Here is a 14,871-nt window from a genome sequence, read left to right on the forward strand (position 1 = left end):
ATGCCACTGGTTTTCCTGAAGCTCTCTCACTCTCATCATTTTATGATATTCAATGGCAAGAAAGTACAGGAGGCTCCCCCCTATTGGCGAGCTTCAGGAATAACAAAATCTCTGCATATTCTGGAGATACTGTGGTTTAGTGGAAAAAGTTTTAGATCTGATTTAAATCCCAATTCTGCTATTTCTTCCTATGTTATCTTATAATATCATTTAACCTTTTGGACCTGGGTTTCCTCATCTGTAAAATGAAAGGTTTAGACTGGAAAGTCTCTAAAGTATCTTCCAGTTTTAAATATGAGTCTATACTGTACTTGCAGAAGACTTGAGAAAAGCTCTCAATAAAGGTCCAAATTGCTTTGTGTTAACAATAGCTCAGCCAGGCCAACTGAAAAATTAAACTAAAATAAATTTTAAAACAAAACAGACCAGCAACATAATACATATGCACAGCCCTCTGACTGAATCAGAGAACAATTAAGGTTAATTTCTTCAATAAATAGATGCATCTTGTGGGCAGAGCCAATATTTGAAATTGTGTAATGGGGAACCTCTCCAATTTTCTCCACAAAATCACCAGCAGCAACAACCTAGAACATAGTCTATCCACCACTACTTCAATACAAGTCCACTGGGCTGAATGTTTGTGGAAGAAGAGGCAATAGCAACTTTAAAGAAGATGAAATAATGGGAGATTCCACGAGAACCTGGTTCCTCAGGATCCTCCTAAAATATAACAGAAATGTTGAAGAAAGTTGCTAGACAATCTCACACAAAAAATAAACCCACAAAAAACACAATGACAGAGAACTGAGAAAAAATAAAAAATCATTATGGAGTAAAATAACCATCAGAACCAGAAAGAACTATACTAAAATAAAATCAGATGTAGCATCAAGAGTGAAGGAAGCAGAACCAAAAGAGAAAGATACACTTTGATTAGCACCATGTAAAGAAAGACTACAATAACAGCAACAAATTATTGCTATATAAAGAATAAAGGTCAAAAAGGATCCAGAAAATAATAATAATATGGGTATTACTATATTAAAGTCAATATGTACATCTTTTAGAGATGAAGTTAATGATTAACAAGTAATTTAAATTACAGACATACATAATCATTCACATTTTTGTCTGTTTCAGCTTGCATGCTCCTTTTTCCTATTTTCTTTTATTGTGCCCTTATTCATAATTTAACACCTATATCTGTTAATGGAAGAAAAAAGTTAAAATTTTAATATTAAAAGAACATCAGCATTAGAAATAATGCAAGAAATCCTGAAGTATACAATTAAGCAGACAAAAGACACATTCAAAGAAAGATTGAAATCAGCAAAAAAATTCATGAGGAGAAATAAAATAACTGATGTTGCTAAAAGATCTGAGTAAGTAATGATGACACAACTCAGTACAAAGGAGAATAACACAGAGAATTTGACAACTATCAATGAAGGCAAACAAAAGCAGAAGTAATACAATAGAAGACAGAATGGCATAAAATGCTGCTGAAACAGAAAAACAAGCCCCGAAATAATTTAACTAGAAAGATGAGGAAGGTCTGATGCAAGTGAAGATCTTGAAGAACAGAATAAAAAAAGGAAGCCTCAGAATTATTGGGGGTCACACAAAATAACAAAGGAAAAAATATGATCATTCTATTTCAAGAAATCATTCCCCCAAATTTCCCAGAATCATATAAACAAGTGACATTGTGAAAACAGAAAGAATTCACAGAACCCAAGGAGAAACTCAAAATTCAACTCACCCGGGCACATCACCGTCAAACTTCAAAACTACAATGACAAAGAAAAAAATCTTTCAAGCTGTCAGAAGGAAGAAAGAGATTACTTATCATAAAAAGATCTCACATGATTTTTCTATAAAAAGCAAGAATAAAGTAGGAGGAACATGCCATAAATAAAAAATTTAAAACATGGCCCTCAAAGAATCAGTTTTCCAGCAAATCTTGTATGTTTTTTTTTAAATAAAGATAAACATTTAAAAATCAATCTGATTTCAAAGAACTCATAGAGAAGAAAAACAAATTTCAAAAAAATCTTTGGTGGTGATAGGGTGGATGTAGAGATAGTTTCAGGGTTAAGCTCCTATGTTTGATAAACGGGATGGGGCTGAGTTTTAGAGAGAAGGACAATGGGAAAATGGTGTAGGAAAAAGAGCACTTGATTTGGAAAAGATCTAGGTTAGAATTCCAGCTCTGCTACTTACCACTGCTTTGACATTAGGCAAGTCATTTCACCTCTTTGGGACTACAGTTACTTCTTTTACAGAAGAGTTTAATCATGAAAGGGTTAGACTAGATGACCCCTAAGGTATCACCTATCTCTAAGGTCTATTCACAAGATATTTACAGAGTTAACAGCATAAAATACAGGAATTGTGTTTAGTATTCTTTTGTTAAATTTAACTTCTTTTTTTGATCTGAACCCATGACTTTGTCAGTAGGGAGGGCTCCTGGTGAAGAAACTCTCTGGGCCAACAAAGTCATCTGTAACTTATGGTCTTGAAATGTGGCCTAGGGCAATGAAAGATTAAGGGACTTGGCCAAGGTCATGCAACTAGTATGTGTCAGAAATAAGATATGATTCAGGTCTTTCTGACTCCAAGGACAGTTTTCTATCCATTACATACATATATACGCTGACTCTTAATTTTGATTTAGAAACAGCAAAGTAAAATAAGAAAGCTGCTATTTCCTTCTGACAAAATGAGTAGCAACAAAGATGGAATATATAAAATTTACCAGCTGAATATAACCAGCTGGATATAACTCCCCCAACAAAAGAACTATAGAATATGTTTTAAAATAGAATTCAATAACACATCTCCACAGAAAGCATTCAATTTCCAAAAGAGGTAGTTTCCTAAACTATAAGAGAGAGGTAGACTAGATAATTTCAAAGGCCTATACTATCTCTAAATCTTATTAACTAACTCCTATGAAGATTTCAAATTGAAAGTGCCACAAAAAATGTATTATGCTATGTCTAGGTAAAAAAAAAAAACCAAATCTAGAGTTGCATTTATGATAGCTGATGATGTTGAATTCAAAACAGAAAGCACTGAGAAATAAGTAAGGAAAGTATATCATGCTTAAAGGCACTACTGAAAATGAGCATAAAATTGGCAAAAATGATAAAAGATGGAAATAGTCAATATCAGAGATCTATGGAAAGACATGCACACTAATACACTATTGCTGGAGCTATAAATTGGTTCAACCATTCTGGAAAGTAATTTGGAATTACGGTTTGTTTTTTTCTAACCAACTGAATAAATGCATATACTCATTAACTCAGGGACCCCACTGCTAAGAGAGGTCAAAGAAAGAAAAGTCCCAAATATACCAAAATATTCATAGCAGCACTTGATGTGGGGGATTAGTAAAGAAGTGGAAACAAAGGAGGTTCCCATTGACTGGGGAATGGCTAAACAAATTATCATATGTGAATAAAATGGAATATTACTGTATCTTAAGAAATGAATGTGCAGAATTCAGAAAAAGATGGGAAGACTTGTATGAACTGATGCAGAATAAAGGAGAACCAGGAAAACAATACGTACAATAACAACATCAAAAAAGAAACTGAGTATTTAAAAATTATAATGACCAAGCTTGGCACTAGGTAAGAGTTGAGAAAATACACCTCCCTCCTTTCACTGTAGAAGTAGAAGACAATGAGTGTTGAATACTGCATATACTATCATATTTGTCTGATTTGTTGGTTGGTTTTGATTAACTGCTTTCTTTTCTTTACTTTTTTAATCTTTGTTACAATGGATAGCTTCATAGGGGAAGGGAGAAGGGATATATTTAGAAATTAATGTGATAAAAACAAAAAGCATCAATAAAAATAAAATTTCATCAAGAAAATAAGTATCATTTTGCATATATATACATTAAATAATATAGCAGTTACATTTATAAAGAAGTCCAAATTTTTGTGAGAAATAAATTGAAAATTACTGTACCATATTCTACTATCCTTCAATCAGAACATGTTTTAAAAATGATGTATAAGGTTATAGACTTAAACAAATCATTGAATAATCTGAAGTTAAAGTGGAAAATGTACATTTTTAGGTTACACATGGAACATTCACAAAAACTGATTTTATTCTTAGTCACGTAAAAATCCTAGGCAAATTTAAGAAGGCAGAAATTGAAAATGCTACATTTATGGACTATAATTCAATAAGCAGAGAATTAAAGAGAAATGATATACAAATCTACAAGGACATTTAAAAGTTATTTATTAGAGAATTACTAAAGAACTAATTATAAAAATGTCAAAAGGTTACTTCAATCAAAACAACAACAAATACTACACATAAAAAGGCCAGATATACAGAACAGTGCAAGGAAAGGCATGGAGGAAAACACTAAATGTGCTAGGGGAGAAGAGAGAAGACCAGTTTGGCTACATCTGAGAGTGCATATGAGAAAAGCCTGGAAATATACAAAGCACCAAAAAGATATTCTACCCCTCCAATAGACTATGAATTCTTTCAGGACAGGGACTGCTATTTTTTCATCTTTATATCTCCCCATTGCTAAACATAGTATCTTGTATATCGCAGAACTTAATAAATGCTTGTTAAATTTAACCTAAAAAAGTTTTTTATGGAATGCAGTTTGAGTAGCATAGTAAATTCAAAGAGCTAAATGACTATAATAAGAAAAAAGAAAACAAATGGAAGTTGATTCTGCATTTAAGGAAATTAGAACAAGAACAAAGTAATACCCCCAAAGACAAGAAGAAAAATGAGGATTATCAATATCAGAATATAAATTAATAAAATGGCAAACAAAAAATGAATTGATAAAATAAAAAGCTGACTTTTTTAAAGGTCCAATGAAATTGATGCACAGTTAGAAAAGTCTATTTTATAAAAGGATTACAAAGAACTCAAAATCAGAAATAAGAGTGAAAGAAACAACAACACATATAAGAAATTTGTGTTAATAAAAATTTTAACTTAAAAGTGGTTTATCTTAAAAATATAAAATATCACATTGAAAAAACAGTAAATAGATAACCTAAAGAGAACGATCTCAGAAGAAGAAATCAGGCCTTTAAAGAATTACCCTGAAAAAAAAAAACCATGGTATCAGGACCAAGACTTACAAGTGAATTTCTCCAATCTTCAGAGAACAAATAATCCCTATATTACATAAACTGTTTCTAAACATAATGTCAACCGGTTTTCCAGTTCTTTCTGTGTTACTGATTATGGTTTTAACCTTCAAACTTAATACAGATAAAGCTATTAAAAAAAATTACTGACCAGTATCATTAACGAATAATGGTACAAAAATATTGAACTAAATGCTAGCATGAAGAATCTAGTCATATATATATAGATATATATATATATCTATATATATATGTAAAGTACAACCAAGATAATGTGTACCAGAAATGTATGAATGGCTCAATATGAGAAAAATAATAAATATGATAAAAGTTCTAATTATATGATTACAGTGATAGATGTAACAGAACAGGCTTTTGATAAAATATACCCTTCATTTGTGTTTTTCTTAAAATACAAAAATATAGAAAAAGACTACTTTTTCCTAATTAAATTAAAAATATATACAATTGAAACCAAGAGCTAGCATTACATGGAATGGTTGGTTTCATACTACTACCCTTTAAGAACTTTATGCTCCAGCCCAACTATCCTACTAGTCATATTGAGAATTCAATGCTCCTTTGCCAAATTACCATTCATTAAGTCATTTATTATAACTGGAATGCTCTCCCTCCTCTTTTCCATCTTTTGGAAACTATGTCTTCAACATTCAAATACAAAGCTTTCTCTATGAAACCTTCCTAGGCATTCCCAAGCTGTTATAGTTCTCTTCCTCATCAACTTTCCTTGTACTATTGCTATTTATGTTCATGCTTCATTGTCTTTAAGCAGAAGGTTAAGCTTCTTAAGGATGGGGACTATTTAATTTTTGTCCTTGGAATTAGATGATTAAAAAAATTTGTTGAATTTTAATTGAAAAAAGAAACATTAGAGGCATTCACACTGACAACAGGTGAAAAGCAATGTTGTCTGGTTTTATCACATCTATTTAACAATTTTAAAATTTTAGCTATAGCAAAAAAATTGTGAAAAAGGAATTTTGGCAATGAAAAGGTTAAAATATCCCTATTTCCAGATTACATGGATTTTCTGATTACATAAGGAGCTAAACAAATTAACTGATAATGAATGATGTTAGCAAATTAACAAAGTCTGAGATAAATCCACAAAAATTATCTATATTTTTACATGTCACTAACAAAAACCAGAAAAAGATGATACAAAGAAAAATGGTACTTACAGTAATAACCAAATTATTGAATATTTGGTCATTGACTTAATAAGACATGAGGCCTAAATAAAAACAAATTTTAAATGATCTTGACAAGAAATAAAGTAAGAAATTAATAATGGAGGGATATCCTCCCTCCTATATTGCTTGAGTCAATAGGCTTAAACGTTAATATTTCCCAAACTAATTTAGTGATTCAATGCAATATCAATCAAGATGTCAATGAGCAGCTTTCTAAAATAAGAAAAGACATTAAAACTTATATGAAAAAACAAACAGGCAAGAATATCAAGGGGAACTATAAGAAAAAAAATATTAAGAGCACTCTCCCCTGCCATTAGAGCTATGTTTTAGTTTAATCATTCTGGAAAACAATTCAGAACTATGCAAGAAAAATCACTAAACTGTTCATTCTCTTTGACCTAGCAATTCCACTATTGGCCATATATGCTAAGGAGTTGAAAAACAGAAAGCCCTCCATATATACCCACAGCAATTTTTTTATAGCAGCAAATTTTATGACAGGGAAAAGTGTATGCCTATCAACTGGGGATAGCTGAACAACTGGTGGTATATTAATACTAAGGAAAATGATTATTCTGTAACAAATATGAGGAATTCAAAAAAACCTAGGAAGATTTTATGAACCAATACAGAAACAAGAGAACACCACAGAAGGGGAACCGTGTTTCAGTGGAAAGATTTGGAGACAGAAGACCTGGGTTCTAGTCCTACCTCTGCTACTTACTATGTTTTGACTTTGGGGCAAGTCAATTGACTTCTCTGGGTTCAATCACCCCATTTACAAAATAAGGGGGTTGAACTATATGACCTCCAAAGTATTTTATAGATCTAAATTTATGATCCTATGATAATTATAATATAAACCAAGGCTAAAAAGAAGCCAAATTCTAAATAACTGGAGTGACTAATCTTATCTCAGAGAAGAGATAATAATACTTCAACCCTCTCAGGAGAGAAGTGTAAAATAGTATGTATACTATCAGATATGGGCACTGTGTCAGTTTTAATTAACTGTTTTTCTTTGTTACAAAGATGGTTGAAGATGATGGAGACGGTATATTGGGAAATAGACTGGTATAAAAACATAAGACATCAATAAAACTTATTTTTACAGAAGAAAAACAGACCAGACCAGAATATCAAAAGGAATTCTGGAGGAAAACATTTATATATGGTGATTTACTCTGCTATTATTTCAAAATACATTATAAAACAGTAATAGTCAAAATGACAAAATCATGGATAAATAACAGAAAAATATATCAATGGAACATAATAAAGAACACAGAAAAGGAACGGAATCAATGTATATAGAAGTCAGTGTTTGATAAACATAAGATTACAAAACATTGAGGAAAAGAATCATTGAATAAGGATTCAATAAAATTGCTGAGAAAATTGCATAGCAGTTTGACAAAAAACAACTTTAGATTCATACTTCATAACACATACTATAATAAATTCCAATTGAATCCGTATCAAAATATAATAAGTCAAACCATAAATAAGAAAAAAAGAATATTAAATTTTTCAGTTTTACAAGAACAGTATTACTAACAAATAGAAGAAATTACTAGAGACAAAAGAGATGGATCCGATAAACTAAAAGTAGTACTTTAAACATGACAAAAGCCTTGTATTCAAAATAAAAAGAATAGATGGGGGGTGGGGGGAAATCTCTGCAGAAAATGTATCTAATACAAACTAACAACAGTAAAACCAATTCCCCAACATATAAATGGTTAAAGTGTTCACAGTAATAAACTACAAGCTATTAAAAATCACTTGAAAGACTGTTCACACTTTCTATTGCAAAGGGAGATGAAAAGCAAAAAAACAACAACAACAAAAACCACCCCAAAAAACTCTTAAGGTACTATATTATATCCATTAAAACAACTTAAGATGATAAATTCAATCCTAGCAGGGTTATGGAGAAACAATTATACTACTACCCAGTTGGTGAGTTGTATAAATCTGTGCAGTCTTTTTAGAGAAAAATATGGCAACATATTGTGAGAGTCACAAAATAATCCCCAATGATCCTACCTTTTGAGACATCCTAAGGATGCACACAAAAATATTTAGAACTGCCTATAGAAAAAAAAATAAAAATCCATATGGCTTACTAGTTGGGAAATAACTAAATAAAAAGCTGCACATTAATGTTATCTGATACTACTACACAATAAGAATGACAAATAGAAAGAACACACAGAAATGTTATGATACATGAAATAATCCAAAGCAAAAAAAAGCAGAATGGAACAGACACAATGAGGACTACACAAATATAACAGCAACAAAAAATTTTTAAGAACAAAGATAGAAAAGAAATAAAACAGAAGCATTAAGTTGTTACTGTTAGTATTTTGCTAAAGTTTATATTTTTATCAAAATGTAAATAGTTTTGAGCTTAAGATTTTAGTCTAGATTTTATTCCATATTTTATTTGTTCACAAGTATTGAAGTTGTTAGTAAGTTTATAATGAAAAATTATTTTTAAAAAGATAGTGGGCAATAGCAAAAAACTTGAGCAGACGCTATGCACAAAGTTGAATCAGATAAAGCAAAAGAAATGCTTTTCTACTTCTATACTCCAAAGCACAGTTTAATGGTGGCAGTCATGGATTACCTGAAGAATAGTAATAAATAGGCCAGCAGGCCAGGGAACAAAACATAAAGAGAATAACCCATTTTAAACAAAGCTTTCAGTCCTGTTTTGACAGGTAGAAGTATCAAACACCCAAAGAAACAGCTATTATTACAATGCAAATCTTATCACTTCAAAAAATGAGCATTTCATATTTGTTTAATATATTTTATTTTTCTTACAGTAGGCAATAATTGCTTATTGGCATTTTAACCCTTTACATATGGGCTCCAGACTAGTGTTCCAGGCTGACATTACGATTCTCCTTCACGCACTCTACGTTATAACCAAACTGACTTACTTGCTGTTCTCCAAACAAGACATTCCATCTCCCACCTCCATGCCTTTGCATAAGCTGGCCCACAGGACAGGAATGCACTGCCTCTTAATCACTGCCTCTTTGAATCCAGAGTGCCCCTAACAGCTCAGTTCAGGTGCTACTGCCTTCTCTCTGAAGCCTTTCCTGCCACCTTCAGTTATTACTGCTCATTCCCTCCTCAAATTTTCTTGTACTTGGTTATCTATGTAAATATTATATTCCTCCCCCCCAAAAAAGAACGTATATTCCATGAAGGCAGATAATTTGTTCTTTTGTCTCTGTATTCCTAGAATGCACATAATAGGCACTCAATAAGTGCTTGTTATAGGAATGTTCCAATTATTTTCTTAAAATAAGATATGGGTAAATAGAAATAAGTACATTAAAGTTTTCAAGCAAAAATATGCCAATATTTTAGGAGGAAGATGTGTTACCTGCAAGAGTATGTAGGCTCTCCTACTTTAAAAACACGGCCACAGAGATGGGAAGGTTTGTTTCCTTGTTCAAGTTTTGGAAATCCAAATGCAGGATCTTCTCCACAAAGATACCACTCCATGGGTCCCAACAAAACATGTTGTGCCAGCATATCTTCTCTCTGTGGAGCGGGGTTGGGACCCCTACAGTATATTTTGGGTACATAGTGGGCTAGATGCTGGTATACTTCTCTAGTCAGGTCAGTTGCTTGTAGCCATTTCTTTAAAAAAAAAAAGTTGAGTCAGAATACCTTACTAGTAAGAAAAGAAAAAGAAACTAAAAAATTACTTTTCATATAAATTAAGTACTGATGATTAGCCCTTTTTAAGATAAATTTCAAATTTTCATTTAAAATTCTGCTCTGCTTTGATGGATCCATGAGTTTATGTCAGTGTGGACATTCCTTCAGTGATACAAATTAAAATCCCATTTGTTCTGGGTAATTCCAATCTTTGTCTTCCTTATAAATCCTCTACAGAACCACTGTTAGATGCTAATTCTGCTATGGAACAGTTTTATTTTTAATAAAGTAAAAATAAATTTACTAAAATTGCAAAGGAAAGTCAGTTCTTAAAGTCACTGTTTCCTCCTTTCAATTTTTCAGGTCCTTCTATTTGCTGGTAAAGTGACACTGGAGATGGAATGAGAAGGCTCAGCTTGTGATTCTAGCCCAGTCCCTTCAATGCTCTGAGTATCAGTTTCCTCATCTGTATAATGAGAATAATAATACCTGAACTACCTAACCCATAGGGTTGTTTTGAAGAAAGTATTCTTTAAATTTGTAACACATTACTCTAAAGGCAATTTATTCTATTATTTTTCTTTAGTTCCATTTTGTATGCTCTCTCTCCAATTCTATCATTCATTCCCAACATTCTCAAGGGACTTGACTTTCTCCCACCTCCACACTGTATCTTAGATGGAAACCAAATCAATCTTGGCATTTCAGACATGAAAAAGACTGCTAAGTTGCTCTCTCTGGTACTAAAATTGAGTTAACACAACTAACAATTCATAACTGGCTAGTATTTATGCACAGAAAACAATTTTGAAACATTTCAAAGTGAGTTAGTTTGCTATCAAAACTGTCCCCTAGTTACATAACACCACAGTAATGTTTACCTGGCACAAACACAGCAGTATTTACCTCTGAGATTATCTCTAAACATACAAAAAGTAAAATATCTAGTTTTAAAAAACTAAACTGTTAATAGCTTGATATCACTCCCACTTGCCACCTCACCCCACCCCATTATGATACTATTAACAACCTCTGTCCAAGGTCAATGCTAATATTACATACAGGCTACAGAGTTATATTTCTTCTTCCACTTCTCCAGAAATTTGTACAACTGAAGATAAAAGCATATTTCTACAAAATATTTTACCTCCTGCAAACACTGAAGATTTCTCACTGAAATAAGAGGTTAAAATTAGTAAATAATTCCTGATTCTGAGCTATGTAATCAAAATCAAACAAGAAATTATTGGCAATAGGAATACTTCTAAGTGAAAGTTCTCAATTCCAAAGATCTAAAAATTTTTTTCCTTCCTAGTCAATTTCACATTTTAAGTGAAACTCAAGAACTCTAAGAATTCTTTTTTTTTTTTTTTTTGGCAAGGCAATTGGGGTTAAGTGACTTGCCCAGAGTCACAGAGCTAGTAAGTGTTACATGTCTGAGGCCGAATTTGAACTCAGGTCCTCCTGACTCCAGAGCTGGTGCTCTATCCACCGAGCCATCTAGCTGCCCCAAACTCTAAGGATTTAAGAATTCTTAAGAAGTTTTGGGTTTTTTGATGGATCAGGACCTATATCATCAGGGTAAGAGCTCCCTATGAGGAAGTAATTGTTCTACAACTTATATTCCTAGAAAGTTGCTTGGGTTTGTTGCCAATGAAATGGCTAATCATGACCCCAGAGGACCAATGATGAAGCCTGCTACACACCCTCTGACAATGAGGTGATGGATTCAAGATGCAGCATGTAATACACATTTTTGGACATGACCAATGTGAGAATTTGTTTTGCTCACCTATGCATATGTTACAAGAGTTTGTATTTTTTTTTTGTTTCTGATTTTTTGTTTGTTTGCTTGCTTTTTTAACTGATGTGGGAAGAGGTAGAAGGGAGAAAAAAAGAAATGTTTTTTAATTTAAAAAATAACAAATTTCTTTTAATTATAAAGTTGCTGGGACATTAAGAGGTCAACTAACTTGAGGATTACACAGCCAGTATATTGTAGAAGTAGGACTTAAATCCAGGTTGATGCTGACCCCTGCACTACAGCAGGTTGCCTCTCTTGTTAACACATCATGAAAAAATGGAATGCAAGTTAACTCAAGGGAATTAATCATGAAAACAGGTTAAGTTGATGCTCTTGTCTCCCAAATGAAAATCTCTTTCCCAAACACCACTAATTTTGCTGTGTTTGTTTTGTACAAGAGATATCCTTTCAACCTACAGTGTTTCTGTAGAGATCTCAAAAGATCTCTCCTTTGGGATAACCGGGCCTAAGTAAAAAATATATCTATGCTTTAAGTTCAGAGATGAAAATAGGAACAAATAAATAAAGTAGCCAACAATGCCAGATCATGTGAAAAGTCACCAACCAATAAACAAACAAAACATGTATTGTATTAGGTAATTATTTTTACTAGAACTAATCAACTAGAATTAGTTTATTCAAGAACAAACTTCAAGTTTCACAGCAAATAAAAGTAGCACAAAAACTCTTCCAAAAAAAATAGATATTTTCAATACACTATTGGCAAAGCATAACACGCATAGAAAAGAATAAATATCATCAAGGATTAAGATTGAAAAAAATAATCTCTCTACAATCCTAAAAAGTTATCAAATCTCCTCTTGATTTTTTTTTTGGAGCAACATACATGATTTGTATGAAAATAGAAATGAATGATTTCTTGTTTTTCCTTCATTTTATGGTCTCAAATCTTGTAAAAAGAAATCCTTTTTCCACTTATTTTAATTCCAGGGAGATAAGTGATGAAGTTATCTAAAAGCACTAATGTAGCTTAATGGTACTATCAACCAGAAGTGTCAAACTTAGTTTTGGATCACTGAAACAAACTCTAAACCAAATAACTATTCAGGTTAAATAAATGTTTCAGTTGATGAAATACAAATTATATAATACAAATCAAGGTTACAAACTTATATAGCATAAACATTCTCAATATCCAGTTTTAATTATGTAACATTTTACTATAATACTATGATTTTTAAAAGTGGCTGAACTAAGATAAGTCTCTTATTTCCAAAAAAGATGTACTCCCATTTTTAATGTTTTTTAAATTAGCTTAGTATTTTGTTTTCCCCCAGTTACATGTAAAAACCATTTTTAACAGCTGTTTTCAAAATTTTGAGTTCCAAATTCTCTCTCTTCCTCCCTCCCTAACCCCATTCATTGAGAAGGCAAGCAATTCGATACAGTTCATGTGTAGTCATGTAAAACATTTCCATAACAGTCACATTGTGAAAGAAAACACAGATCAAAACAAAACAAACAAAAACCTCAAGAAAAATAAAGAAAGCAAATAAAGTATGCTTCAGTTTATATTCTGACACCATCAGTTTTTTCTTGGGGGATGGATAGCATTTTTCCATCATTAAGTCCTTCAGAGTTGTCTTGGATCATTGTATTGCTGAAAATAGCTAAGTCATTCACAGCTGATCATCCTACAATACTGTTGTTACTTTGTATACAGTACATTTCACTTTGCATCAGCTTATGTAAGTCCTTTCAGGTTTTGCTGAGAGCATCCTGCTCATCACTTCTTATAGCAAGCACAATATACTCCCATTTAAAAAAAATTAATTTCTTTTTGATACACTTTAAGTTCCGAACTGTCTCCTTCTCTCCCTCCCTCTCCACCACGCACTAAAGAGGGCCACCATTTGATACATTTATAAATATATATAAAACCATATTATGCATACTTCTATTTATCAGTTCTTTCTCTGGATGTAGATAGCATCTTCCTTCCTAGGTCCTTTATACTTGATCTGAGTGTTTATAGTACTCAGAATAATTTGACTGTTCACAATTGTTCTTTGAACAATATTGCTGTTAACTGCACACAACATTTCTCTTGGTTCTGTTCATTTCACTTTTCATTATTCCATGCATATTTTCTAAAATGAACCAGCTCATCGTTTCTTACAGCACAGTAGTATTCCATCACAATCATTATCACAACTTTTTTAGCCATTCCTCAACTGATGGGCATCCCTTCAAATTCCAGTTCTTTGCCACCACAAAGGGAGCTGCTATAAATATTTTAGAATATATAGGGTCTTTTCCTTTTTTCCTTATCACCTTGGGAAACAGACCTAACAGCAGAATTGCTGGGTCAAAGGGTATACTCAGTTTTATAACTCTTTGGGCATAAAATTGCTCTCCAAAATACTTGGATCAGTTCACAGTTCCACCAATAGTGTACTAATGTCCTAATTTTTCCACACCTCCTCCAACATTTGTCATCTTCCCCTATCGTTTTAGCCAATCTGAAGGTGTAAGATGGTTCCTCAAAGTTGTTTTAATTTGCATCTCTCTAATCAATAATGATTTAGAACATTTTTTCTTACTACTATATATAGTTTTGATTTCTTCATTGAGAAACTGCCTGTTCATGTCCTTTCACCATTTATCAATTGGGGAATGACTCATATTCTTTTAAATTTGACAAAGTTCTCTATATATTTGAGATATGAGACCTTTATCTGAAAAAATGTCTATAAAATCCCCATTTTTTGCTTTCTTTCTAATCTTGTTTTATCTGTACAAAACCTTTTCAATTTAATGTAATCAAAATTATCCATTTCACAATTCACAATGCTCTCTATCTAGTTTACTCATAAATGCTCCTTATCCTCAGGTCTAAAAGGTAATATTTTCAATGTTCTTCTAGTTTCTTATGCTAACTCTCTTTATAACTAGGTCATGTATCCATTTTTACCTTATCTTGGTAAATGGTATAATATACTGATCCATACCCAATTTCTGCCAGACTGCTTCCCAGTTTTCTCAA

The 14,871-nt window shown here is 32.2% G+C and overlaps 1 protein-coding gene across 2 annotated transcripts in view; it reads right to left on the bottom strand.

Annotated features, from left to right (window-relative positions):
* Positions 1 to 14,871, bottom strand: part of UBR2 (ubiquitin protein ligase E3 component n-recognin 2) — a 149,365-nt gene that overhangs the window by 122,093 nt on the left and 12,401 nt on the right. For both annotated transcript variants that reach the window (XM_027838320.1, XM_027838319.1), the window contains exon 2: positions 9,780 to 10,039. In XM_027838320.1, coding sequence (XP_027694121.1) covers positions 9,780 to 10,039 — 260 coding nt within the window. The remainder of the gene's footprint in view (positions 1 to 9,779; positions 10,040 to 14,871) is intronic.

The sequence above is a fragment of the Vombatus ursinus genome, unplaced genomic scaffold (genome assembly GCF_900497805.2).
Source record: "Vombatus ursinus unplaced genomic scaffold, bare-nosed wombat genome assembly UNPS02014826.1, whole genome shotgun sequence".
Lineage (NCBI taxonomy): Eukaryota > Metazoa > Chordata > Mammalia > Diprotodontia > Vombatidae > Vombatus > Vombatus ursinus.